Raw genomic sequence first — 25,381 nt, 5'->3', positions numbered from 1 at the left:
AAAGACCTGCTTTTCAGGTCTTGTAAAATATCATATATAGTTGCATTTTTCACATGACGTAACTCTTCTACCACCTGGGAAAGTGAACAGGAATCGTCTTTTTCTATTGTAACAGACTTTAATCTGTCACTAATTGATGTCATTTACAATTTCTGTTACAATACATACAGACAGGCCAAACTCGCATCAACTTGTTACAGGTTATTACTGTTTTAAGCTCAAACATAATCACAGCCTTCAAGAATCAGGAAGGATAAAACAGCTACAAAATGCTGCTCCTGAGAAAGGAGAATGAGCTGTCCCTTAGTACAGCTGCCTGCTTGACTTTGATGACAGATCACTGGCTTAGGTTTAGTCAGCAGGCAACTGAACAAGGGAGTCACTGTTACGCTTTCCCAAGTGTGGAAACCTAAAGAAGTTGTTATTCAAACACCTTTAATTGAACTTAGTGACAGATAGATCTGCTCTGATTTATCAACATAAACTTATCTGCAGCTAATGGACAGGCTGTCTCAGTGAGTTCCCACTTCTTCAGGTATTTTTTTTTTCCCCTAGTCGGTCCGGAACATTCTAGTTTGCCTCTAGTCTCCATTTTTATTGCCAAACATCCAAGTTGGGTATTCTCCCTAATTGGCTAGTGTGTTTCTTTTTTTGCTAACAAAAAAAAAAAAAAAGAAAGAAAGAAAGAAAGAAAAATCTGGCCTGCATGTCCTAATTAACCCAACAAGGCAAGCTACAGACTGTCTTGGAAAAGGAGAGGGCAGTGGGAGACTGCTGTTATGCCTTTCCTCTCTGAGGCATGATCACAGCCCCCCACATTCTCTGACAGTTGGCTGCTGCTTGCCTGCTATTGAGGCTACCACATTTTGTATTAACCAGTTAAAAGTTCACCAGCAATGGCAAGGTCTCAGAGAGCTGCAGCAGCCTGTGGGTAAGGCTTCACACACATAGCCAATCATACATGATTACATAACCTGTTAAATGCCATTAATCCTTATAAATGTGCCAAATACTATGTATCCATACCATCTCTGATTGGTTATGTTTAGTGAACAGATAAATCATAGGCTCAGACTGCAAAAGGCCCCTGAATCAGTTGCTGAGAACTGCTCCAACTGCAGGTCAGTTGCTTGGTTTAACCTGACAATTAGCGGTTTTTAATTAGACTTAAGGTCTTGAATGGTGGGAATATGAAGGCCTTTTCAGAAAGACAGCAGAGGCAGCACCTTCTGCACTGGGGAGTCTGGGTCCCTCCTCATCTCCCATGAGGTATCATTTACACAGCTCTTTTTCGAGTGACCAGTGAAACAACCAGGTAAAAGCAGTAATGCATGGTCATGCATGAAAAGATTCCTAAGACCACACAGTATCTAGCAGTCTAGTGCACATTACTATAAAACAAGCTTGGCAGCTGATGTTTCAGAAGCATTGGCTTTGGTACTGGCTCTGCTACCCCTCTTTCCCCACTTGAAATGCTTTTCACAGTACTGTGAAATAATGTAGCAAAATTGCATTAACCTAGTAGATACATGTTAAGGCACAGAAGTCATGCCAGTAAATTTACAAGTGGTAACAGGGACAGCATGTGCACGTATCTGAGCTGAGGTAGTTCAGTTGTTCTCTAGGTTCCAGTGCTTTATTTGAGACTAAATCTTCAGGAGCAGGTGTTTTCCAACACATAGCAGTCTAAACAGTGCAATGTGGGGCACAGCTGTAGAAACATACACTGTGAAGCAGTTGCATTGAATAAGAAATGTCACACTTGACAGTAGAAACAGAACAGTAGCATGCATTCAGAGAAAGATATGCCTTAAACCGCGGTTTTACATCTTAAGTGTTTTGGGTCACAATAGGTTGGTTGGTCTTAAGGTTGTCCATCTTCCAGTGCACAAAGTCAGCATGCTTTGCTATTCACTTCAGCTATACATCAATGCTGATGTTAACATCCCTTTTTTCCTATAATCACTCTACATTGCAGAGAAGTACAGCAGTGGGTTAGGTTTGCATTAAAAATGTTCCATTTGCACTGATGAAACTTCAGAGCACTAAACTTTTTGTAGAAAAGTTTACATCCTTTTACATACCACCTAAACAGACTGGGCAAAACTGGCACATGACCAATCACTGTGCCTAGTGAGAAAAACCTGAGAAGAGTAAAGCACCTTTGTCCAACATTAAACAAAAAGATATTTTAGCAGGTGCCAACTGTGACAACTTTTAAACCAAAATAAGCAAATCTGATCTTATCTGTGTAACAGAATAGCATCAAGTTAACTGAAAGTTTGCAAATAAGCTTGCATCCACACACAAAGTTGTATTGTTTCAAAACAACTAAGCTTGCAGTTCCTCTAATCTGTTAAAATTTTTAAAGTTTTGTAGTTTTGTTATTTTATGAGAACTTGTAACTGATGTTCAGCATTGACTATTAAATGCTCGCAGAACAGAGAATTCATTCTCAGCAAATGGGGCTTTGGATGTTCTGATCTCTGATGTGGTGCAAAGTGGGGACAGAGCTAAGAGTTTGTGCCACCCTCATACTGTACAATGAACACCAGGAGTAACAAACTGTACTGACATGCAAATTGTAGGTTATGCATCAATCAAGTTACCACTTTTATTAACTGGATTTTCCATTTCTGTCGCACACCATGAATGTTTATACAATGAAAAAGCCAAACATTGCTGGAAGCAATAACACCAGCTGATATTTCTGTACCCTCTTAACACGCACACATGGATTCTTTCTTGGTGAGAATTTTATATTTCTGTTCTGTTCATTAATTCTGCTTATTTATACTGCTACTCTTAAGATTCTGTGTCAAGATTGTCACATCTTAAATACAGATGAAGTTGCTAGAGGTACATTATTATATATATATACACATACAGAAAAATACAAGACTAATTGTTTTTCCACAATATTTAATTTATACACTACTGTAACTATATGCAACTTTTAAAGACACGTTAAGGGGTACAAGAAACTGTTTACTTGCTCTAAATAGTTTGGTCCAATATTATCTTAATGTAGTGGTTATTCTCGCCCTTCCTTTTACAGGACAACATAATACAACATACACCACATGCACAGTCATTCACCTATGAACAAATGGATAAAGGACACCACTCAAACTAACATTTGTACACCCAAAGGTTCAACCAACCATACACAACTAATAAGGCTATAATACAACTATGCAGCATAAATGGTCAACACTGCTGTTCTAAAGTGAGCACCATATATACATTTGTATATAAAAACACTGGAAACAAAATACACCTGGGGTTAGTTAAAAGGTGCCATTCCAAGGCTGTACATAGTATCAGGAAAGAGTATTTACAATACTTGGAAAAAAGCTGCAACAAATAAGTTTATTGCCAATGCCCTTTATAAACTTCTGTCCAACTTCGATGTTATGCTCACTGTCTGTGAACCACACATCTGATTTCTGGCCCTTTATAAGTTCCCTGCTCAAAAATTTCAAGCAAATATGTTCTATGGCTTCACCCACACATCTATTCTTGTAGCTTTTGATTTATAAATATCACACTGACTAAACTGTGTCTTAAAACTTAAAAAAGTAAAATGCTTATCATTTGCTATGTTTAGGAAGCAGAATGTAAAATCCCTAGCTAGGCTAGACAGTAAGAATATCCCATGCAATTTAGACTCTCTTAGTAAATTCTTTTACTAATCAAGAAGAGCTATTGTGAACTGTAGAAATTATGACTAAACATAACGCAGTTCTTTGGTGCTCTACTCACTCTACAGTGGACCGGAAATGCATTGTATTTGACCATTTTGCAAGTGTTACAAGATGCTAAACAGTGTAAACTCCTCTCAGACATTCAATGTCTGGCCAGGGTGCTGCTACATAATACCACCAGTTTTACTAGCATTGCTTAGAAGACCCAGTGCACAGCATGAAAAAATAAAACATTCTTGCCCTTCCCAAAATTAGGAATCTGCAATATATTTTATTCTAGATAATAAAATTCCACAAAAGTTAGTTCATCTAGTCAAAAGTATCCTTTTGTACAGAAATACTCTAAATCAAGACCTTGCCATGGCAATGGGAAACCAAATAGAAAAGCTAATAGCTGTAAAATAAATACTTATATGCTATTTTTAATTGATTTTATGAGAAAACATGATTATTAAAGGAAAATAAATGGGGTAGGTAAAGGGAACAGCAGTATTTTAAGTCTTTAAAAGAGTCAAATTTAATAATGAGAAACATGTAAATGACAATAGCATTTTCAATTTGCATCCAATTATCTAAAGGTTTTTCATCCCTTATTGCCTTTTGAAAAATTGGGGTAGGGAGGCGGTACAGGGAGAAAAGCTAATACACTAAGGTAAGTGTCATGATATACTAATAACCAAAGTAATTTATACAAATACTTTATTTTCAGTTAGAATGCAAAAACTCAGAAGTAGACTTAACAATTTATCTTTGTTATATTAAAAAAAGAAGATTGTCTGCTTGTATTATTAACATAGTTCTAAGGGAAAAAGCTGCCTTACAAATCTACTTGCTTTTTTAGAAAAAAAAGAATTGCCTCTAGCAAAACAAGATCTTTTCAGTTTGATTTTTGAGCCACAACTTTATCCATATCATAGCTTAAGACAAATAGGTGTGGGTTTAAAATCATATTTCAAGATCACTAATTTTCAGTGCATCTTTGCTTTGTACAAGCCTTGGAACATCTGAAAGCTCCCTGAAGAACTTTCAGCATCAAAACATTATTGCTTTGGTTCTGTTTCAGACACATAGAAGTATGCCACATATCACATATTTTAGATATCACAGAAGGTCAGAACAAGAATTAACATTTCACAAGCAAACAAAAGCTTCTCTCACTCTAGTTTAAGTGCAGAACATGAAACTTCTAAGTGCTCCATTTACATTAGGATCCAGATACTCATTTTAATTTAATCCAGATCTTCCTTAGTAAAATTATAAATGTAAAAATTACACAATAAAATAGTCTGCTCTGTTGGGAAAGAAAAACATATTGGCTAGCAGCATGCAAAGACCATGCATTGTCATACCATCAAGCAAACAAAATTAAAATGTAATAAATAACTGCTCAAAGCCCACTGAAAAATATTAAGACAACAAAAGAGAGTTCAGTGATGTTCACAGCTCTGAACAGGAAGAATGATGTTGTCAAGTAGATTGAGTTATTAAAGTCAGGTCATTGTCAAATGACATGACAACAACTGGTTTGACTGGAGGTACACAGCAGACCCTCCTTCGGGTTCCGCTGAATATTCACAGATATCGTCTTTTCACAGAGAGGTAGTTGTAGCACATTATTTTTCAAGTTCCTGCTCTTTATCCGTTCCAATTCATTGGCTGTGTCTGACATTTGGTCAGAAAAAAATTTTAGGTTGCCCAACGATGAAGCCTGGTTTGCACTTCCACTGGAACTTATACACATTTTCCATGTTGATTTCTCTTGTACTTTTACACTGGAAAATGACAGATTGTTTTGAGGATCAATAATGTATTTAGTACTGCCATGAATCTGTGAACCTAAGCAAAGGCTCATCAACTTTAGGCTTTCAACCAGTTCTCCTGCACTTTTAGATGATAATTGCATTGAGTTTCCAGATCCAGCACACCTACGAGTGGAACCTGAAGTGTTGTTGGTGCTACCACTGGAGCTACCGGAGGGACTTCCCCCACCTTTGTTGTTATCACTTGGGCTTGTTTTGTCTACCCCTCCGTTTCCGTTACTTGGTTTGCTTTGTCCACCACCATCTCCTTGGCTGCCAGGTGGCCCTTCACTACTATCCCGTCTATGCCAGGAGTAAGTAAACCCACTATCTTTATCTAGGCGTCTCCTACTTTCTGAGTCATCATCGCTCGTTTCTGAGCTACTGCAACTCGAGCCCCGTCCCTGACTTTTCCTCCTGTGATAGCGCTTATGCACTGTGCTAGGCGAAGCAATGTTCATTTTTAACCTGCTAAGCTTTGGGGGTAAGTTCTCATCCATGTCAAACTCATCATCTGACTCGCCCTCCTCAAAGATTTGATTGAGGACTGGTGCACTCTTTCTTGAAGTAAGTCGGTTTGTAACTGAAGGCTTACGGCGCAGAACAACTTGAGTAGAAAGAGAAATAGGTTTCTTATCTTCTTCATCCTCCTCTTCATCTTCTTCAACCCTGAACAAGCACTTTCGGCCACTTGTAGTGGGTTTTAAGCTCACTGATGGAACTACTGACAGTGCTGGTCCAGCCAATTCAGAGATATCCTCTTTCTTTGCTGGATCACCAAGTGCCTTGCTTCTGTGACCATTGAGAACATTTTCAGCCGTGCGAGCTGGAGACTGAGGAACAGTTGCATGGGAGAGAGGAGAAGCTGTAAGGTCATCCTCCAGATCTTGCGGTACATCAATTTTTGTTGGCCATGACTGCCTAAATAAACCAGTATAAAGGATAAAAGAAAAGTTAGATCATGGTGAGCCTTTAAGGTGTAAGAAAATGTAAGATCTGCACAAAAGGAAAATAAATAGTACCACATAGACTGGCTTGCAGAGCGGCGTATTTGTAAATAGCAATACTCGGTAATTGGAAAGAGGGAAGCATTTTCAAAGAACGTGCATTCCTTTAGAAATGCTGTTACTGAAAGGCAAGCTGTATATACAAAAACATGGTTTATAAGTTCTGTTGGCTGCTGTCAAATGAAATCAAAAAATAATAAAAAACCCTTTCACTGCTCTCAGAAAACTAATTAAGCAATAAAAATCTTTAAATAGTTTTGTCTCTCAAGAAATAGCTGAAGGAGGACTAGAGCCAATATTTACAGAAAGATATGAGGTATGCAAATGATTCAAACACGATCTAAATAAACAGTATTGCAAACTACTTTTAATCTGAAGCTTTTATTATTTTTCCAGTATTCTCTAATACAAAAAAAATCAGAATTAACACATGAATGAGACTGAAAAGTTGAGTCAGAAGAAATGTTCTCTAATTTTCAGTAAGCCTCATTCAGACTAAGTTCTGTTTTACAAAATTGCCTTTAATTCGAAGCATGTGAATTGAGATCATACATCTATTTGACTTTAACTGAGCAACTGCAATACAGTCACATGAATTCAGGACTCAAATTGCTTAAGACCATGACACTTAAAGAGCTATTTTAACTGTAAGCGAAAGTTTAACATATATGACTGTGTACTAAGCACTAGCCTCAAATCAAAATGTAATGAAAGAAGTGACCCTTGAGACTAAATCAGTCTTTAGTCAATTAGCAGCTGATGTCTTATCTTCAGTATCTAAGCAGATATCTAATGTTATACATTTTACTTTAAATCCGGAAATACATTGTAGTTTTTTCCCCAAATGCACACAGAATAAATTAACAACAAAAAGCCTGTCAGTGTCCTACCTCTACATCTGTATTTTCAAAGCTTAATCCAACAGAAAATAAATAACCCCTTAAAAGGTGTAAAGATTCCTCAATTGTTTCACTCAGCATAACCTCTGCATTTCATGTACAGAACAAGAAAATTCTTCTAACCATTCAAATTAAGAATTACCTTTAAGTTTAAAAAAGTTTGCCAATCACATAATTAAAACATTCTAATATACTGTATGAAAAGTTGTCATAGAAGGAAAGTTACAACTATAGGAGATTTCCAATTGCACAAAGATAACATATTTCAAGAAATTCTCAGATGTATTTTGAGAGTGTGCCAAAAAAAAATTAAAAAAAGGAGAGGGGGTGGTACTGCACAACTCTAGCCCTGTTTAGAACCAAGGTGCAGCAGGAACATAGGAGGGGAAGCAGCGAGTGTTGCATACTTGGAGAGTGTGACCCTGGACATTTGCTTGCACAGTCTGGCTACAGAGGATCATGCAAACTCCCTGAGCTCTGGAGAACCAAGGGAAGCTCAGAGAACCCTTTGCTGCTTTTATTCTAAATGTGTTCTACTTAACTTTAAACACTTAACTGAAGCACCTGCATTAGGACTGCATTTGCCCAAGGCTCCCTCCTCTGTAACTGCAGGACAGAAAAGGATCCTGAGGTGAGAGATGCCTGTCTATGGGCAACACAGTTCACAACTATCTTCCCAATTAAATCAGCTTTGAAGAGGAGTACTTTAATAAAGTCAACATTAAACTCACCAAGCCTAACATGCAGGCTTTGGTTTGGAGTGCTAGCTTCTGTTTTGGTTAACAAGCTGGCGGTATGCAAAGAGGCAACGATGGCTGTAATAGTAGGATCTGACTTGCCCCACAGAGCAGCTGGCTGGTCTCTGGGTGCCCATAGCGGATTCCCTGTCCCTTTGCCAGGCGGCACAGTGCAGGCTCCTTTCCTGGCACTGGACTGCCCCCCGCCAGCTCCACTCCAGGGAGCAGCTCGCCCTCAAGGGAGGCCGCCAAGCTGGCAGCTCTGGCCCAACTGTCCGGACAAGGAGCAGAGCCTCGGCCTGTGGTCCCTCTGCAGCCTGTGGTCCCTCTGCGGTTCTCACACTGGCTGCCTCCATTAGGCCCCAGTTGACTCCGGAAATGCTGGGAACCACTGACCTAATGTTCTGATGACTTACGCTAAACTGAGTATTTTAAACACAAGCAACTGTCAGTGTTTAACAAACAGGACTTAAATTAGAAACTTAACTAGGAACGTGACAGAAATGAAGATCTAAACATTTCAACAGTTTACAGTGCTTCAACAACAGACTGGTGTGTTAGCAAAACCCAAGTTCTGTGGCTGTTACAATGAAGTGTAAATACACTTTATTTCCTATTATTTCCAATAGGCCTGAGGGGAGGGTGGCGGAGAAAGGAAGCTCCAGGTTAATCTTCTAAATTTTAAAATCAAAGTAATGCATCACTTTGTTGTCTTTTTCCATGAGGCCAATCTAGATAAACACTTTGAATTTAGGAGATCATGAAGTCTAGGAGTGAAATAGTTTGAAAGCTACTTGGGACCATTATGTGCAAGTGTTCCTCAATTTATGCAGATGTGCTTGTCATGAAAAGAAAATTCATACTAGCAACACAGGCTTAACTACTCCATTCAACTTTACAAATTGATATCAAAGATTCAGAGTCAATAAGCTTGTTTGTTCTAGTTCCTCATATATCTGAAGCAGCTGGTTTACTAAAATAGTGATGCTGATGTGGAGAAAAAATAAAAATTTAAAAGCAGGACTTTGTAGTTTTAGAAGAGTTTTAGAACTTTCATTTGAAGGTATACTCAAGATTTTCCACGTACAGTCATCTCTTTTATAACCACGTCTTCCTATTAGACACATTTGATACTCTGCTTGGATTTCTTTTAGAGATTGATTTACATAAAATGACAGGAGATGCATGCAGAGTGAAAGGCTATAGTATTACCCTACAAGAGAGAAGTTCTGTAATACCAAGGTCCAGATCATTTAGGTTTATGTAGATTAAAACACTTAGTTGCCTGCAACACTAACTTTTTTAAACCACTGATAACTATGCAACATAAAAGTTTCCTACAGAAATGACCACTGAGTGAATACCCTCTAAGTGCAGCAACAAATTTTCAGAGTCTACTCTATGACACAAAGCAGGGGGCAATCTCATTTTGAGATGAAAGAGATGCAGGTAACTGTTGTACGATTCAGAGAAACAAAAAAATCATTATTAGGCAAGCTGAATGGTATTCAGAAGCCACTGAAAACCTCCAAACTCTCAGCCAAAATCCCAAGTAACAATCACGAGAGATGATGTATTCCAAATGCAAGATTTTTCCAACTGCAAAATCCAAATGCAAAAAAATCCAGATTTTCAAAAAATGCATGCCCTTAATTTACAACAAGTATTCATATTTTGCGGATTGCATTTGTAGTAATAATACCTCACTTCATCAATTAGGCTAGAGGAAATACAGGCATACACCAGGGGGATACCATAACATTTATGTCCCTCCTATCTTTCCTGTTAAATGACTCCACATATGACCTTGAATGAAAGGTACACAAAGAAATCTTTGAAATGAACACGCTATTTCATCTTTTTCTCTGCTACACTCTATGGATGCACTAACAAAACTGAAGATAGGCAGCAACTCTAAACATCAGCACAAGCACCTGATATTCCCCTCTCATTAAGATATCAGCCACTGCCAATCAGTATTATACCAAAGCTTAAAAGGCAAGTTCTTTTGCAGAGACTGGAGGTTTAGAGGACCAAAAAAAAAAAAAATTAATGGAAATGGCTCAGCACAACCTCCACAATCTTCACTAAAGACATAGTCAATACCGAGCAATGAAGAATTTTCTTAACACCACCAGATCCCTACTCAGAAAATTGGTCATACTCTAACACTAACTCAGCAAATTAAAAACAAGAACTAAGAAAAAAAAAATCTTCAGAATTTCTTCTCCAATCCAATGTACAGGTTGAAATCCTTCAACTTCTAGTTTTTGTTTTTAAGCATATGCTGTTGTAACTGAAAGCATGTGATGTTTTGATAACTGGCTGCAGAGAAAAAAGACTGGGTGAATGTATCAGTACTAGCTGCATGCCAGAACACCTCCCTTCATTTTATTGTTTGTGACAAGTTAAAGCTTTGTACATCTCAGGGAACTTTACTATAGGGCCTTTTAATAATGTTTTTGTCAAACTAAAAATCTGACTTCAGCTGAAAATTCTATTGCAACATGCTTTTAATTACAAGAAGTCATTTCAAAGTAAATGAAACAAATTAAAGCCATTATTTGAACAGTTTTCCTTAGACAACAGACATATTAACCTATATTAAAAGGAAAAAAGCCGTAACTTAAAGATGCTTGCTCCAAGCTTGATCAAGGGAATGTTCAAGCACATTAAAATCAAAGCTAACAACTAAATGCTAACATAAAAGTCAGTGTCTGATTTCTCATATATGACTGATTCCCCATTGATACATTTATGGAATTATGAAACTAATTTTTGCCACATATGCAATTTTAATGAGGAACTGAAGGTCAATGAACATGCCCTTTCCTACCGGGTGTGAAAATTTACTACTTCAGGTACGGCCTTCAACTTGATTAGTCATTTCCTGAAAACAGTAGGAATTGAAAATATTATTGGTAACCGATTTCTGAACAGTTTCTGAAGTGTCCACGGCAGTTCCAAGACACTTAGAACTGGCAATGAATAATCATTTTACTATTTTTAAAAGGCAGTACTTGAGCAATTCAATAATCGTCTCATTAAGCCAGGTTAAAAACAGAACAGAACAAAAAAAGAAAAAATATTGAGATTTAAATTCTCACCTGAACTGAGCTTTGATGTTGCTAGGACTTGCAGATCTGGTCTGAATTTCTTTCTCTTGCTTTTCTCTCAGAATCCTTTCAGCTAGTAAGAAGTAAGTAGCAGTGATGTGATTGTATTTGTTAGTTTCCAATGCCCTACGGAAAGCACAAAAACATGAAACAAGCCATACATCAATGGCTTTCTAAAACTGCACATGCGGCTCACACAACTCACTATATTTCTCATGGCAGGAAGAGCACCTGAAAGCAGAAATGTGTACTGTTGATGTTTTGACAAGCGTTTCTTGGTCTTATTAAAGTAACAGCCAACAAGTCTAGTAAGTTCACTATGGTTAGGTGAGGATATCTTTAGGATATCATTTGAAATTAAATAATTCTTCCTTTATTGAAAAGTGATAAAATTCTATTTCATTAATGTTATGCAACAATAACAGGCTTTCCCAATGGCACATAAAACCAGGAAGTACTGATATTTGTTTATGAAACAGGTAGAGGAAAAACCTACACTATTTTAGGACTCTCACATTAAGTTTACCCTAAAGTTAAATTTGTAAGCCAGTACACATCATTCAGATGTTCTAGCAGAAAAGAAGATACAACTGTTACAAAGCTAAAAGCTTAAAAAGCTAGACTACTGCTTTTTATTTCTTTTAAATGGTAAAGTATTAAAATTTCTTCCATGTTAAGATTGCTTCTTTTAGTTAGTGTTTTTGTCCTCTCAGTTTGGGGACTATTTTAGAGATTTTGGATTTTTTAGTCTTTTAGGAAAAACTGTAGCTTTCTAGCAAGCTCACTCAGTGACAATGCCTATTTTACATTATATACATAAAAGGAATAATACTTTAAATTACAAAGATTCAGGTGTACTGGAAAGGTACTATGGAAATCTAAGAATTTATCATCCCTAAATATGCATGACACCAGACAACTCTTGAAGAGATACGCAGCATAAGTAAAAGCATGGTTTTCAAAGCAGTTAAAATTGTTTAATATGGCAAATTACCACATGAATCAAACACTGCTCCAAAACATTTTTTTGAGTTTTTTTCTAAGATTGTGTCTACTTAAGTAGTTTTAATATATAAAACTTAATACGTACTTAACATTTAATATATAATACTTATTTCCTCCCATCACAGAGCAACATTGTAATATTTTGTTAATTGAATGGATTTGGTATGCAAACACAGAAACACCCATGTTTTCATGATACTTTTCATTCAAATATATTAGATACACAAAACAAACTGCACATAGAAAATTGGTAACTTACTCCACTATTGTATCTCGGTCTGCTATATCACCAAGAACCATGCGCTGTATTATACTGTTGTGTTCTTCCTCAGACAGATTTTTATATGACACAAGAGGAATATTGTACTTGGTTGCAGGAGATGGGTCAACTCCTTGGAGCCATGCATGGTTTTCAATCTCTTCCAAAGATGCCCTTCGCTTTGGGTCTCTCTGCAACATCCGTGTAATTAGGCTGTGAATTAAAAAAAAAATAATGCACTCACATGTTTAAAAAACAGCCTTTGCAAGAGCAACAACAGGAAGAAATTTTCTGCTTTCTGTTAGATCATACAGATCTTTAGAAGTCCCTGCAGTAAAAGTAAGGTAAACAATATGATGGGAAATTATCTATTCTCAGACATCCTAAATGACAATGCAGAATTGAAACAAACATAATTTACTTACTAAAATTGTAAATATCATAAGCACTATCATTTTCATTTAATATGCTAGATTCTTGACTTCTGTGGTTTTGCTGATTTTTTTCTATAGGATTATATGGCAATTGTCACAGATGGCCTGCAGGCTGATCTGTACAGTAATAGAAATATCATTTAGTATTACTGCTGTTGTGAACAAGAATATGCAATGGCAGAAGAAGTAGAAATATTTTATTATGAAATAGCCATCAGCCATTTGGTTATTCAGTATCTGCAAATGGGGACAGTGATCTGCTATAACTGTGGGGTGGGGAGGTGGGTGGGCGGAGGGTCTATCTAGGATTATGAAGTGACAAACCTACTTATGGGTTGACATTAAGCATTTCCAAGTGCTAGCAGGAAGGTGTACCAATTCCCAAAATAAACAGAGAAAGAAGACGTGATTAGCACAGCACATCTCTATTAGCTAACTGTATGTGATGTTTCAGCATATATCATGACAAATTCTTGGGGGGAGGTTTTTTGTTTTTGTTCTGCTTGTTGTTTTGTTTTCATTGCTTTGCACAGTAAACAGAACATGGATATACAGTTTTGGTGCCAGGGTTTCAATGGAACGTTATTGCTCCAAAACGCAGCAAGAAAGTTTGACAGTTTTGATAGAATGTTTTAATTATTTTGCTGACTATACTACACTATGCAGCTACAAACTGCACTATGCAACACAAATAACAAAGGTAACATGAAGGTTTGGATTTTTTTTTTCCAGTATGAAGAGATTTATGGAAGGAAAAAGGAAAGTCAGTGCAGAGTCTTGTAAAATAATAAAGAAAAGGATGCCATGGCTACACCAAATCTCTCTAGTCTCTGCCTTTTCCAAAAGAAAAAGCTGTGAGCAATATGGGAGCACTGTTTTTCTTTGCTTTTATTAAAATTTTGACAGAAATGGAACAAACTATATATTTCATTTGACTTTTTTTTCCCCCCTTTAAACTACTCCTGTAGTAACATGAATACACAAATGCACAGCATCTCTCTCCATCCTTAGGCTTGCTTATGCACCCCAAACCTCCAGGACTGCTTTTACTTAAAGCAGGAAGTTTTAGACCTTCTCAGAGTCTTTTCCCTAAGAAAACCTAGTCTACAGAGGACTTCAGTAACTGATCACACATTGGCAATGTGGTGCACAGAGAGAGCAGACTATACTACTTCAACCTTTAAACAAATTAGTGCTAGCCAGCATATTAACTGAAAGGGTGTGAAAAATAGAAAGCACAGTATGTAGCATCTGAAAAGATTTATTCTGATAGACTTCACCAATAAGACCTTTCTTTTAAACCTCTTCCTGCAATTCAAGCTATTGAGAGCATTAATAGCAGGTTTTCAAATAACAGGATCCTAGTCAGAGCTCTAACCAGAAACATTTTTCAAGCCTTTGTATACCTACCTGGTATTTTATTTTGACAAATGACAAGATTCTCTATCACTGACTCAGGAATCTAGCCAAACACAGTAGAATAGTCTAAGTAATGCAACTTGGACATGTATTTAAAGGGATGACCCTTTAAATAAAGACTTCATTCAATAACCTATCTCCATCACATGGCAAACACTGAACATATAAAAAAAAATGAAAAAGCTGCAGTGAACACTGCAGAAAAAAAACACATCAAAATGAGTCATGATTCCCAAGTGGCATATGGTATTTGCAGGGAGATTATTTTTCTCTCTTGAAGGCCTTGAATGTTGATTTGGAGTTGCAATTTCTGTAAGGGATGAGCAAAAACTTTCTGCGTTATTCTTGAGTTTTGAGCAGAAATCTAAAAGAATCAGTCTCTAACCCTTGCCACAAAAAACCCTCAACAACACCTGGTAACTTGTGCAGTAAGAGTGGTGGCCAAAGCCAGTCAGTGGTGAGCAGCTTCTCCAATCTTTTATAAAATAAATGACAACTGAGACAAATAAAAGAAGGATACATTGCATAAAATCAGAATAAACTTTCATACAAATGCATAAGGAAAACCTAATGCCAAAAATATCACAGAGTTAAACTTCAGTAGGAACAGACACAGAGAATAAAGACAATGTAGTAGCAGTGCCCAAGAAACCAGGTGGTAAGAAATACTAACTAAGCAAAAGCAGTAGACAAAGTACTGTGAACGGGTAAGGAATATTGCACACGCTGATAAGGGAACTCTCAGCTCATCAGAATCCACCTCCATGAATGCTTCCAGGTTCTTTAGTACTCTACTTACTCTTTACATTCTTTGGACACATGAGGTGGCACTGTGTATTTGCAGTCCATTATCATGGTCAGAGTTTCACTGTCATTTGCTTCTTGAAACGGTGGCTGTCCGCACACCAACATAAAAAGGATGACACCCAGACTCCATATATCTGTAAATAAATAATGCATGTTTTAAAACTGTTGATGAGCCACAGATAATTACCATCAAAACTGTAAAGTACTATTAAGATGCAAGTTGGAGTTACTACCGCAGTCTGATGATCAGCATTATTTTAGAAATTTGCAATTCCGTTGAAATACAAAATACAGTAGTACCATAGTTTGATAGTTTTTATAGTTTTAAAGGGAAAAAAAATCAAAATACATGACTGCAAGCTATATGGAAAAAAGGATGCATAACAATTTGAGATGCAAAACACCTTTGAAAGCAAGGTGTTAGCCAAAGCTGAAGAACGATCCGGTTGTTCCAAATATAAGACTTCGTTACCCCTCCCCTCGCAGGTAGGCATCGCTTATTAAAAAAGGAGATTTGTATTCAAAGCATCTTCCTTTCTGAAGGACAAGAATAAACTGTTCTCACTATTTACATGTTACTCTATGAAGCATGAAATTCTAAAAATGTCACTTATTTTAATGAGACTGAAGTAGGTATGTTGTTCCTTCAGGCTTAAAGAAAACAAAAATCTAGAGCTGATGGTAAGTAATGAATTAAATTATTTATGTAAAACTACCTTCTTATACAGTAATGAAGAAACATATTTAATAGGGTCTTTTAATCCATCAAGCCTTTAACAAAATTAACAGTGGCTTCTAGTAGACTCTAGGAGTCTACTTGTTTCCTCCTAATTCCTGCTTGTATAAAACATTTTAACAGCTTTCTTGTTTCCTGATGGAGTGACACACCAAAAGATGAAAAAGAAGCACTACTGGGTGTGAAGCATTTATGTTCATTTCTACGTATTGTAAAAACTAATATTTAATTCAAATCTTTACAAAAAACACAGAAAAAATATTTCACAAGTCTGACTGCATTAGACAGAGAACTTAAATATTGAGAAATATGTAGTGTTGCCTTTAAAAAAAGTATACGCTTAGGTCAAAGGACATGTTCTTAAACTTAAGATACTACTCCATGTTACGAAAATTTCACTGCCAATTGTGGTTTTTCTGCCCTAGCATTTCACAGATCTGTACACAGCATAACCAAACAAACAGCTGAACCGGTAAAAGTGAGTAGGCAGAAACCTCACGCGCGAAGAGGAGAGCGCAGCGGGCACAGGAAGCTGAGCACGCCAGCCCTGGGAGGGACAGCTTTGCAACATGGAACCACACCAAGCTCACCGTGCCACCACGGCTTCTCTCTGCAGCCTACGCAAAGTAGTTAACACACATTTAAAGCTGAAGGATGGCTACAATTTTATTTAATAATGTAAATCACACACATTCATCCCTAGAACAATTACTGATTTTGCTAGTTACAACCCATTATTCGTACAGCTTAGCTGAGAGATAAACAGGAAAACTACAGGCTAATTTTCTTTAGAGCTCTAATTTATAGTAAGTGTATGCTATTAACTCAGACAATCATCTGATTTCTGTTATGCTGACTTCGGGTCTCAATCCAGTAGGTACTGAGCATTTTGAGCCCACACACCGACTCATGTAGGCCTGGAAACTTAATAGGACTATTCACGTGCTTAAAATTCGTGATGTGCTTTAATACTTTGGCAGCCTGATGCCAGAAAGCTGACTGTTCTGGAACGTAGGATCAAAAAAAAAAATTTTTTTTCCTAGAGTGTTTGGAGAATTATCTCCCACCACGCAACAGATTACAACTCATTTTGCAAGCACATAAAACATGCAAATTCATGATTTTTTATTCACAATTGTATCCTTTGGATATCAATCCTGGGACTTTTACCTTTGCCTACGCAATCTATTTTGTGATACTATCTATCCAGTGTTTTTAACATTTCAGCACTCTCCCCACAATAAAATGCTGCACATCTCCTTTAAGCTTCAAGTATTTTAGAAGATTCCACATAGTATTCATAATTACAAACAAATTACGTTTGCTATAACAAAGCAATATACATTAGCTAAATTCAAGACAAGTCACAGAAAATATTGTGAAGGGGAATGAAATACTTTAACACCAGTTATAAATGAGCATATAAGTTTAAGCAGAAGGAGAAAACAAATGTTTTAAGCTTGATCTTTTGGAACATGGGAGGCCTGAAGAAAGGACAGAAGTCACAGGAATGCAACAATTAAAGTTCCACGAAGTCACCCTATGTAGGGAACTCTGGCAGTCCTTGAAACGTTTCAACTGCGTTGAGTAGATACTGAACATCCTGCAAGTATTTTTCCTTTAGGAGGTAATATCCTGAGGCAATTTTCTATTTACACACACGAAGCGACACAGCATATTACACACTAGCCATATGGTTGTCTTCTTTTCTTAGGTATACATACACTTTCTCATACTGCAATTTGGAAGGATTTGTAATGGCAGATATTGTCTTAAAAATTTCCTAAAATCTGAGTAATTTTGATAAATGCGTGTGTACATTTACTTGTATAAAAAATAATAAAACTTTTCAGAAGTGGTATCCAAGTGATCTAAATCCAAAGAAATAACAATTTTATTTCATATAATGCAATGCAGAATTACATACTAACCTGTATCACTTGTTTTGACAAATAAAAGGGTAATTAGTGATTACTCAGCACATATCTCAGAATGCAGTGCATTTTTCTTTGATTAGTTACTATATTTTTCACTTCACACCCACAGGTCCTTCTAGATGAGAACAGCTGCTAACAGTGATTAAAAACAGTGTTTTTAATACAACTGCATGAAAAAAAAGAAGACAAACTCTTGATCACAGTGAAGTGTCAATCATGCACTAAACTGCTACCATATTTCATTGTAGAGTGCATACTGTGTTATTAAAAAGCAATATGTATGTAGAAAAAGCAAAGTTTGTTAAAAACTAAAAATGGTGCTTGAAGACTTTTTGCTTGAGCTTATCACATTATTTAGATATTTTTATGCTCTCAGTGAATACTAGGGTGGCAATAATCACATTTTATCCCATTTATCACATACTCTAGCCAAAAATTATGTTACATTTTCTCTGACAAATGTATACTTTGTTAATTTGATGGCATAGCAGACTTACTCTTGTGCAGCCAGGAAATAACAGTGTGCAAAAACAATTACATAGCTTTTAGTCCAGCCTTACTTCTATAGCAGCAGTGGCTCTAGAGAGAGATTTTCAACTTCATTGCACCTACACCCATGGCTACTAAAATGATTTAGCTGGGAGTTTCAAGGATCCCGTTTAGCAGCTTGAGTAGACTTAAAAATATAATGATAACTAGGAAGCAGGATTGCAGTGAGACAGTGTGTCTAAATAAATTTAATCTGCATGTTAAAACTGAAAATAGAAAATCACCAGATGACTTGAACATGTTCCCTTCTTATTTTGGTGCAGAGCTTATGCTGTGAGCCAGATGTCATCTTGGGGTCATCTTTACAGGCCCTCCAGAATCATATTATGGCAAGTCTCTCCTCACATACGGAAGCAGACCTAAGCGCTTGGATGCCTGCATGTGTATGAAGAGGACACATTCAAGAGTTGTGTCTTGCCACTTCGGGTGTGGACCCCAAATCAAGGGTGTTACACCCTAGTCTGTTCTCTGCATCGCAGTTTAACTAGACTCAGTCATCTGTCTGCAACTCCACATATAACTTAAAACAAAAACACGTACACATACACCAATCTGACAAATGATGCAACATCTTTAATGTGGCTCACTTTTTGGCCACCTGCAAGTTGTCATCTTGTTAAAGGTAAAGACACAATGGAAAACGCACATGTTGCTACAGCCACATCTAAAGCAAATCGGGAAAGATTTTAAATCGGGGGGGGGGGGGGGGGGGGACCGGGGAGGCACAACTGACTTAGTACATCTGCCTGCTGCGTTTGTCCTACAGACAAGTGACCCAAGAGCAGCCTACAGATCTTTGGTCACAGATATTTGCCAAGTTTTCCTGATGCTCTTTTCTGAATGGAGAGTAGTATAATGGCCAAGCTCATTCCTGTACTTAGCCATCCAGCATTTCAGGCAAAAAACCTACAGGTATTTAAAAAAAAAAAAATCACCATAATCATTTCCAGAAAGGCCAGACTGCTGCCTTTAGTACTGTATTATTTTTCTTTTAGACTTTGTTTTAGGGCTGTCTCACTCAGCTATAATCAGAATTATATTTAACTCATCACACCAAACACAGTTGATGTTTATCAGTGAAGGAAGTGGTAAAAAAAAACTGAGAGAAAACAGGAAACACTGAACAAGTTTTCAAAGTAACTTCATTTGAAATACACAAACCCTGCAAGAACAATGTAAAAACACTTATAAGAACTGGGTAATTCACTGATATTTCAAACTATCACAATTATTCAGACAACCGATACATGCAAACTTAAGCAAAATAAGAACAGTAAAAGCAGTATCTTTCCCTTTCCAACCAGCACAGAATTTTACTTTGGCACTCTTTTTTTTTTTAATACAAAAAAGTATATACACAACACTAGACAAAATAGTGTTTTACTGGCAGATCTCTCTGCAATTAAGCTTCCTGAATAGACAACAGATCACTATAGGTTTTACAACATTTTGAGATTTTTGTTCTGCGTGTTTTGAAGCTACTTAATAACTTGGCATAAGTAATACTAGTGTTTTTAAAAAAAAAGAGGAAATTCCTGTTTGTTTGAAAAATAACAATCCTAACCTTAAGGGTTCAAAGTTGTATTTATCTGTAGATATCTATCCCAGGTTTAAACAGGTGAGCTACGCTCCCAACATGCAAGTAAGTTTGAACATGCGGGCTTGCTAGACTTTGGCATAACTCAAGATCCCAGCATTAGAAGTTGAAGCCTTTGAGGCAGATTTTCCACACAATGAATTAGTATCACCTGTTATTCTGAATGTTTTAAAAGGTAACAATTAAATGGCTATATAGTATATGTATTAGAAATGTCAATGTTTCCACTGATTTATTAATTTTTAAGCCATTCCATACATGCCAAAAATCAATACTGCATTTGTGTTTTGCACTTTTCCCTACAGGAGATTCATAGCTGCATATTTCTTCCATCAACTTCAGAAAATACCCTGAAAAAAATGAAAATGAAAAAAGAAAAAAATGAAAATGCTTCCTTCCCTTTGAAGGTTTTTGTTCTCCCATTTAGTGCAATAATAACCAGATTATATTTTGGTAAACTCATGGTTCCCAAAACAGTGCCAATTTGGCCAAGACAGAGATCAAATTCAAGCTCTTGAAGAGTGGCTGTCTGAGAAATTGGTAAATCAGGAATTATTTTATTCTAGTGCTTACTTAATAAATTTATTATACCCCCGAACAAAACACAAAGCTACGTGCAGGCAGCTTCTTCACCATGCTGGGTTTTTTGCTACTGTAATCAAAGCTGCTCTATTATTCTTGCCTAGTTAATTAGGAGAGAACCCATCTGTCTTCTAGATCCCAAGGAACTGAAGGAAAATTACCTAGAGACTTGCACACAACTACTGAAGGGCTTTGATCAACACTGGACTAGTACATACTACCCACTCTTGTGCCCTACCCTGTTATTGGAGATTTCTGCACACACAGTAGGTACAGCAAAAGGGAAAGAGCTCCTTTTGCTGGGGAGACCACTTCCACCAACCAAGCAGACAATGGCACCCTGATCTTTCATTGCAAAGTCCCAAAGAGCACTCTTATCCTGATATAAAAAGAGAAAAAACAAAAACAAAAACACTGAGTGAAAGCCTCACTCAAGATCTAGTCATCTGATTTAGTTAAAAGCACCAACTTGGACAAGACGGTTTTGTATGCAGATTCAAAAGCTGTTGGGGCAGCACTGAAATAAGAGCCTGACACACCTTATCAAAGCAAGACTTGTAGAAAGAAATAACATCTCCTACTAGATCAGCTAATAACCAGGGGAAGAAAAAGAGATCAAAGTTTTAAGAAACAGAAGTTTTTCAGATCTCTGCTCCTTTGCAAAAACACATGATAAGGACTGCCTGCACTAGAAAAGGGTGCGCCCTTAGTCTGAGATAGCGTGGGTCAACTCAGGGGGAAAGCCTAGCTGAGACGGGTTCCTATTTTCACACATTATTAGAAGCTGTAGAAATACATTTAAGAGCAGAAAAAAAAAGCATCTATCTCTAATTAAATGTTCTCCCAGCCAGGGGCCCTTAAGAACCACCTCTCTTGCATCTTACACACTGAAGACACCACTTAAAGCTCAACGTTTCAGAAGACAGCTTAGCTTGTCTAACCTTTCACTGCCCTCAAACATAATCTTTCTCTTACTGCTTCTGTTCCATTAGCTTCAGTGGTTGTCTGACCTCTTTTGAGGTGGTTCAGCCCACTACACTGCCAATATCCTAATCCAGAAAAGTGAAGGGAATTATTTTCTAATCTTTCACTGACTGGAACTAGTTCATTGAGGGGTTGCACAAGCACCAGAGTCAAAACAAACAAACAAACCACCCTTCCCCCCACCCCGTGCGCGCACACACACACACGCACAGGAGAGGAAAGAGCTACATGGGCAGGATCTGAATGCAGACCAAGACTGCTATTTTGGGCTCTATTAAATGGATGATGGCTTTTTTCTTTCTTTTTTTTTTTTTTTTCCATCTCAGCTGCAGTGTGATGCAAATATGCTTTTGCGTACAGTACAGTAAAGACTTTGCAGAAATCCGTCTCTCCACCACCGTCAGCTCTGGCATATCATTTTAAGACAACATAGTACCTATGGTGCTGTGTCAATGTTCCAAAACATCGACTTTTAGACAAAACTTTTAGCTACTCCAGTAAATTTAATACTGGATTTCTTGAACAAATAGAGGAGTACTTTTTGTAAGCATGACTCCCTGGCTTATGCAGGCAGTATACATTTGCAACTATATTCCCATGATACAGCTCAGGTGCCAGTCCTAATTCTAAATTTGAGAATCTGAACTGCAGGAACTCAGGGAAAAGAAGGGTTACAGGGATCCACCTTAAGAAGAGGACATTTAAGCAATTATTTTATACAACTACAAGTTTTTCTACTCCTCTCAGTGATTAGCCATAGAAGGCTCTATGGAGAATTGCTTGCTTCTCTCCTCTCCTCCCCTCTCAGGGTCATCTAATTTTCTCTATTCAGAAAACGGATGCAAAAACAGAGTTCGGGCCAGGGTACAGCATGCATTTAGTATATTTACAGCCTGTAAAACTAGAGAACAATCAACTTCAAAAGGGTATACAGAAGGAAGGTATATAGCACTCCTATATGGTGCAGTGGGGGGGGGGAAAAAAAAATCAAGGTCTCCTTCAAAAGCAGAGTGAAGATTAAGATACAATTTAGCCCTTCCATCAGATACCCGTATCTTGAAAACGTCATTGTTGTAACAAGAATAAAGTAAGAGAGATGAGGATTTAAAAGCACTAGCCAGCTAACTGCACTGGAGAATATTTTATGTTTTTTATAGCCATTAAATACTGTTGATCAGGCAAAGAATGTTCAAGCAGGAGCCTCAGAACCATGACAACCAGGGCAGTGTATACGCAACTTCCTTACATAACATGAAGTCACTGCCATGGAAACCAAACTACGTCATTAGCTGCCTATGCTATGCCTGTCTCAAGCACAGAGCAGTCAAACATCTGTTATGCTTAAGTTTGTACGCTGCACAAGGGATATCCATATTTATTTGCTTAACTACTGAGCTTCACCATTTCATTAGACATTTATTCCTTTCTAAAGTTCCTGATCTATTCCTAACATCAGCACTACGGATTTCAGAAAGTTAGAATTTACATTGCATAGGGGATGCTTACAGCTTCAGTATTAAAGATTTGCTTAAATTTTTGCCATTCCTCAAAAGTCAGACACTTGTCACATTTTATATACACTATGTGAATTTGTGATTGCAAGAAGCTAAAAATCCATACTCATTTTGGAATAGAGACATTTGCACTTAACTACCTAAAATAAGATGATATACAGAGTCAATTTATCAAAGTTGTTTATTTCAGACCTTTATGGGAACAGGAAGGTTTTTTTTCCTTTTTAATTGTAAATGTAGAACCAATAAACTGTTTACAAAGCATATATTGTTTAGTTGATAAAACAGATCTTTCCACAGAACATCTGTTTCTTCAAAAGTGATTTGTAACATTGAGTAGTCTTGTCAGGTCTTATACAGTTCTCTGGAGTGTTTACTGTAACAGCTGAACATTATCTTCCATTGGAAGCCACTTAGTTCAACAAGAAAAAAAAAGCAATCCCAAAATCAACTTTTATTGAGATAACCAAAAATGCTTATGTGTTTATTTTGCCATGGGAACTGTAGAAGAATCTACAGACTGTGGATAAGTGGGAAAAGGACCTGGACCCAAATTTCCAGTATCATAGGTAATTACTCTAACTACACATTAAGACATTAATAAGGATCACCATCACCACTTCTGCTGCCACCTCTTCAGAGAAGATTTATGGAAGGAAACCCAATCCACAGACCTGTTGAAGATAAGCCTTGAAAGAGACTGAACACATCAGCACTTCAATATCAAGCTCTTCTCTGTAGAGCTAAATATGAAAATCTAATGTAAAGATCCCAGGCGGCTCTGTACTCTGGGCATCTTCAGGGTTAGGCAGCACCTTGGCAATATCTGAAGACTGCTGCTTTGAATTGAGACATAAGTCCCATCCTGAGCTATTTTATTTGGATTTGAGCTTAGGGTTGGAATTCTCACCCTTAATTGGGCTCAGGTGTAGGTACAAGCTGATAACTCACAAGGCTGAGACAGCAGTGGTCAGCATACCTGTTACAAGTTGAAATTTCAAGATTTTGTTCACAACACAGGCTACAGAAAACAGAATGAAAACTCAGATAGTTAAGCATCCTGCAGAAAATGAGATTTCTAAATTCCTGGAGTAATGAAAAATCACAGACAGTACAGTATGAAAGGATAAAAGCTGATATCATAGCACTGAATCATTTAAGTGGTGCCTATTACATTGTTGGTATGCTTTTTAAACAAGAATAAGAAAAGCATTTCCACCATATACAGCTTAAAAGCTTAATAAAGCATCTCTTGCATAAGAGGTCAGTAGCAAGACAGCATGCAGTAATCCTATGTTAGTAATTTCAGTAATTCTATGAATTGCAAGTGCTTTTACACTACAGAGTGTACAGACTGATTACAAGTTTGAAAGACGATCTAACTGGACCAATTGTAAAGTTTGAAAAGTATGGTTAAAGGAGCAGAGATTGCTGTTTTGGCAGATACTCAATTTTTAGCTGACTGAACTATTCTTCCATTCTTTAACTTTTCATGAAAGAGGTAACATTTTCAAAACTAACAGGCAGAACTAGGTTTTCTCCTTGTCTTAAAACACTACAAATCCAATTAAAACGACTATTAGAACAAATAACAGACGAGAACTAGGAGAAATCTTATCCGTCCCCCATCCTTCCAAAAAAGAGCATAAATAGCAAATGGCATTTAAGCTAATTATGAAAATAATATGTTATCTGTCTGATGAAACAGTCTGTTCTATATGTTATTTTTTTGATGCTCAAGTCTTAGTCAAATAACTAGTCTTATCTTTGGAAGTGATTCTTATTTTCATGCAATCTGGCAGCCAATACTTATTTTTCCTTAAAGATAATTGTTCGAGTTTTGTTGTTTGCATAAAAGTATTAAACTACAGACAAACAGTTAGGTTCTTTATTGTTCATTACCTAAAATGCATCTCAAATTTCTTTAAGGGTAGTTAAAAAAAAAAAAAAAAAAAAAAAAAGGTTTTACAGTTTTACTAAACACATGGCACTGCTTTAATTCCAAAACACCCAGTTTTACTCTGATTCATCAATTCTGCACTTCGAAATGCATTCTTTCTCCTTTGGTTTCTGTTGCTTAGCCGCATTTCAGAAGTTATTGAACCTCCATTAAATACAAAAAAGAATGTTTTCTACTTGAAGTGAATTTCTAAACACCACCACTCCAGAAAAAAATAGCTGGGGGAAAAACAAGTTTTAAATAGTTAAAGGTAGAAGGAAGTTTCTTTGCAACAGACATGCTTAAAAACACTGGGCATAAAGTCCACAAACCACATACAACTTAGAAAACACT

General features: G+C 36.9%; 2 protein-coding genes across 7 annotated transcripts in view; one reads left to right on the top strand and one right to left on the bottom strand.

Moving 5' to 3' along the window:
* The window catches only part of ANO10 (anoctamin 10), a 148,014-nt gene extending 130,463 nt beyond the window's left edge, over positions 1-17,551 (top strand). The window contains exon 15 of the transcript XR_010387601.1: positions 16,351-17,551. The gene's annotated coding sequence lies outside the window, so the exon portion shown is untranslated. The remainder of the gene's footprint in view (positions 1-16,350) is intronic.
* SNRK (SNF related kinase) overlaps positions 2,583-25,381 on the bottom strand; it is a 45,240-nt gene continuing 22,441 nt past the window's right edge. For all 6 annotated transcript variants that reach the window (XM_064506116.1, XM_026098701.2, XM_026098704.2 and 3 more), the window contains 4 exons: positions 15,182-15,323; positions 12,530-12,742; positions 11,257-11,391; positions 2,583-6,427 (listed from right to left, as the gene is read on the bottom strand). In XM_064506116.1, the coding sequence (XP_064362186.1) occupies positions 5,209-6,427; positions 11,257-11,391; positions 12,530-12,742; positions 15,182-15,323 (1,709 nt within the window). In that variant the 3' untranslated portion in view covers positions 2,583-5,208. The remainder of the gene's footprint in view (positions 6,428-11,256; positions 11,392-12,529; positions 12,743-15,181; positions 15,324-25,381) is intronic.

This window comes from Dromaius novaehollandiae, chromosome 2, assembly GCF_036370855.1.
Source record: "Dromaius novaehollandiae isolate bDroNov1 chromosome 2, bDroNov1.hap1, whole genome shotgun sequence".
NCBI classification, from domain to species: Eukaryota; Metazoa; Chordata; class Aves; order Casuariiformes; family Dromaiidae; genus Dromaius; species Dromaius novaehollandiae.
Note: the sequence above shows the minus strand (reverse complement) of the source record. Positions and strands in the feature narration are given on the sequence as shown.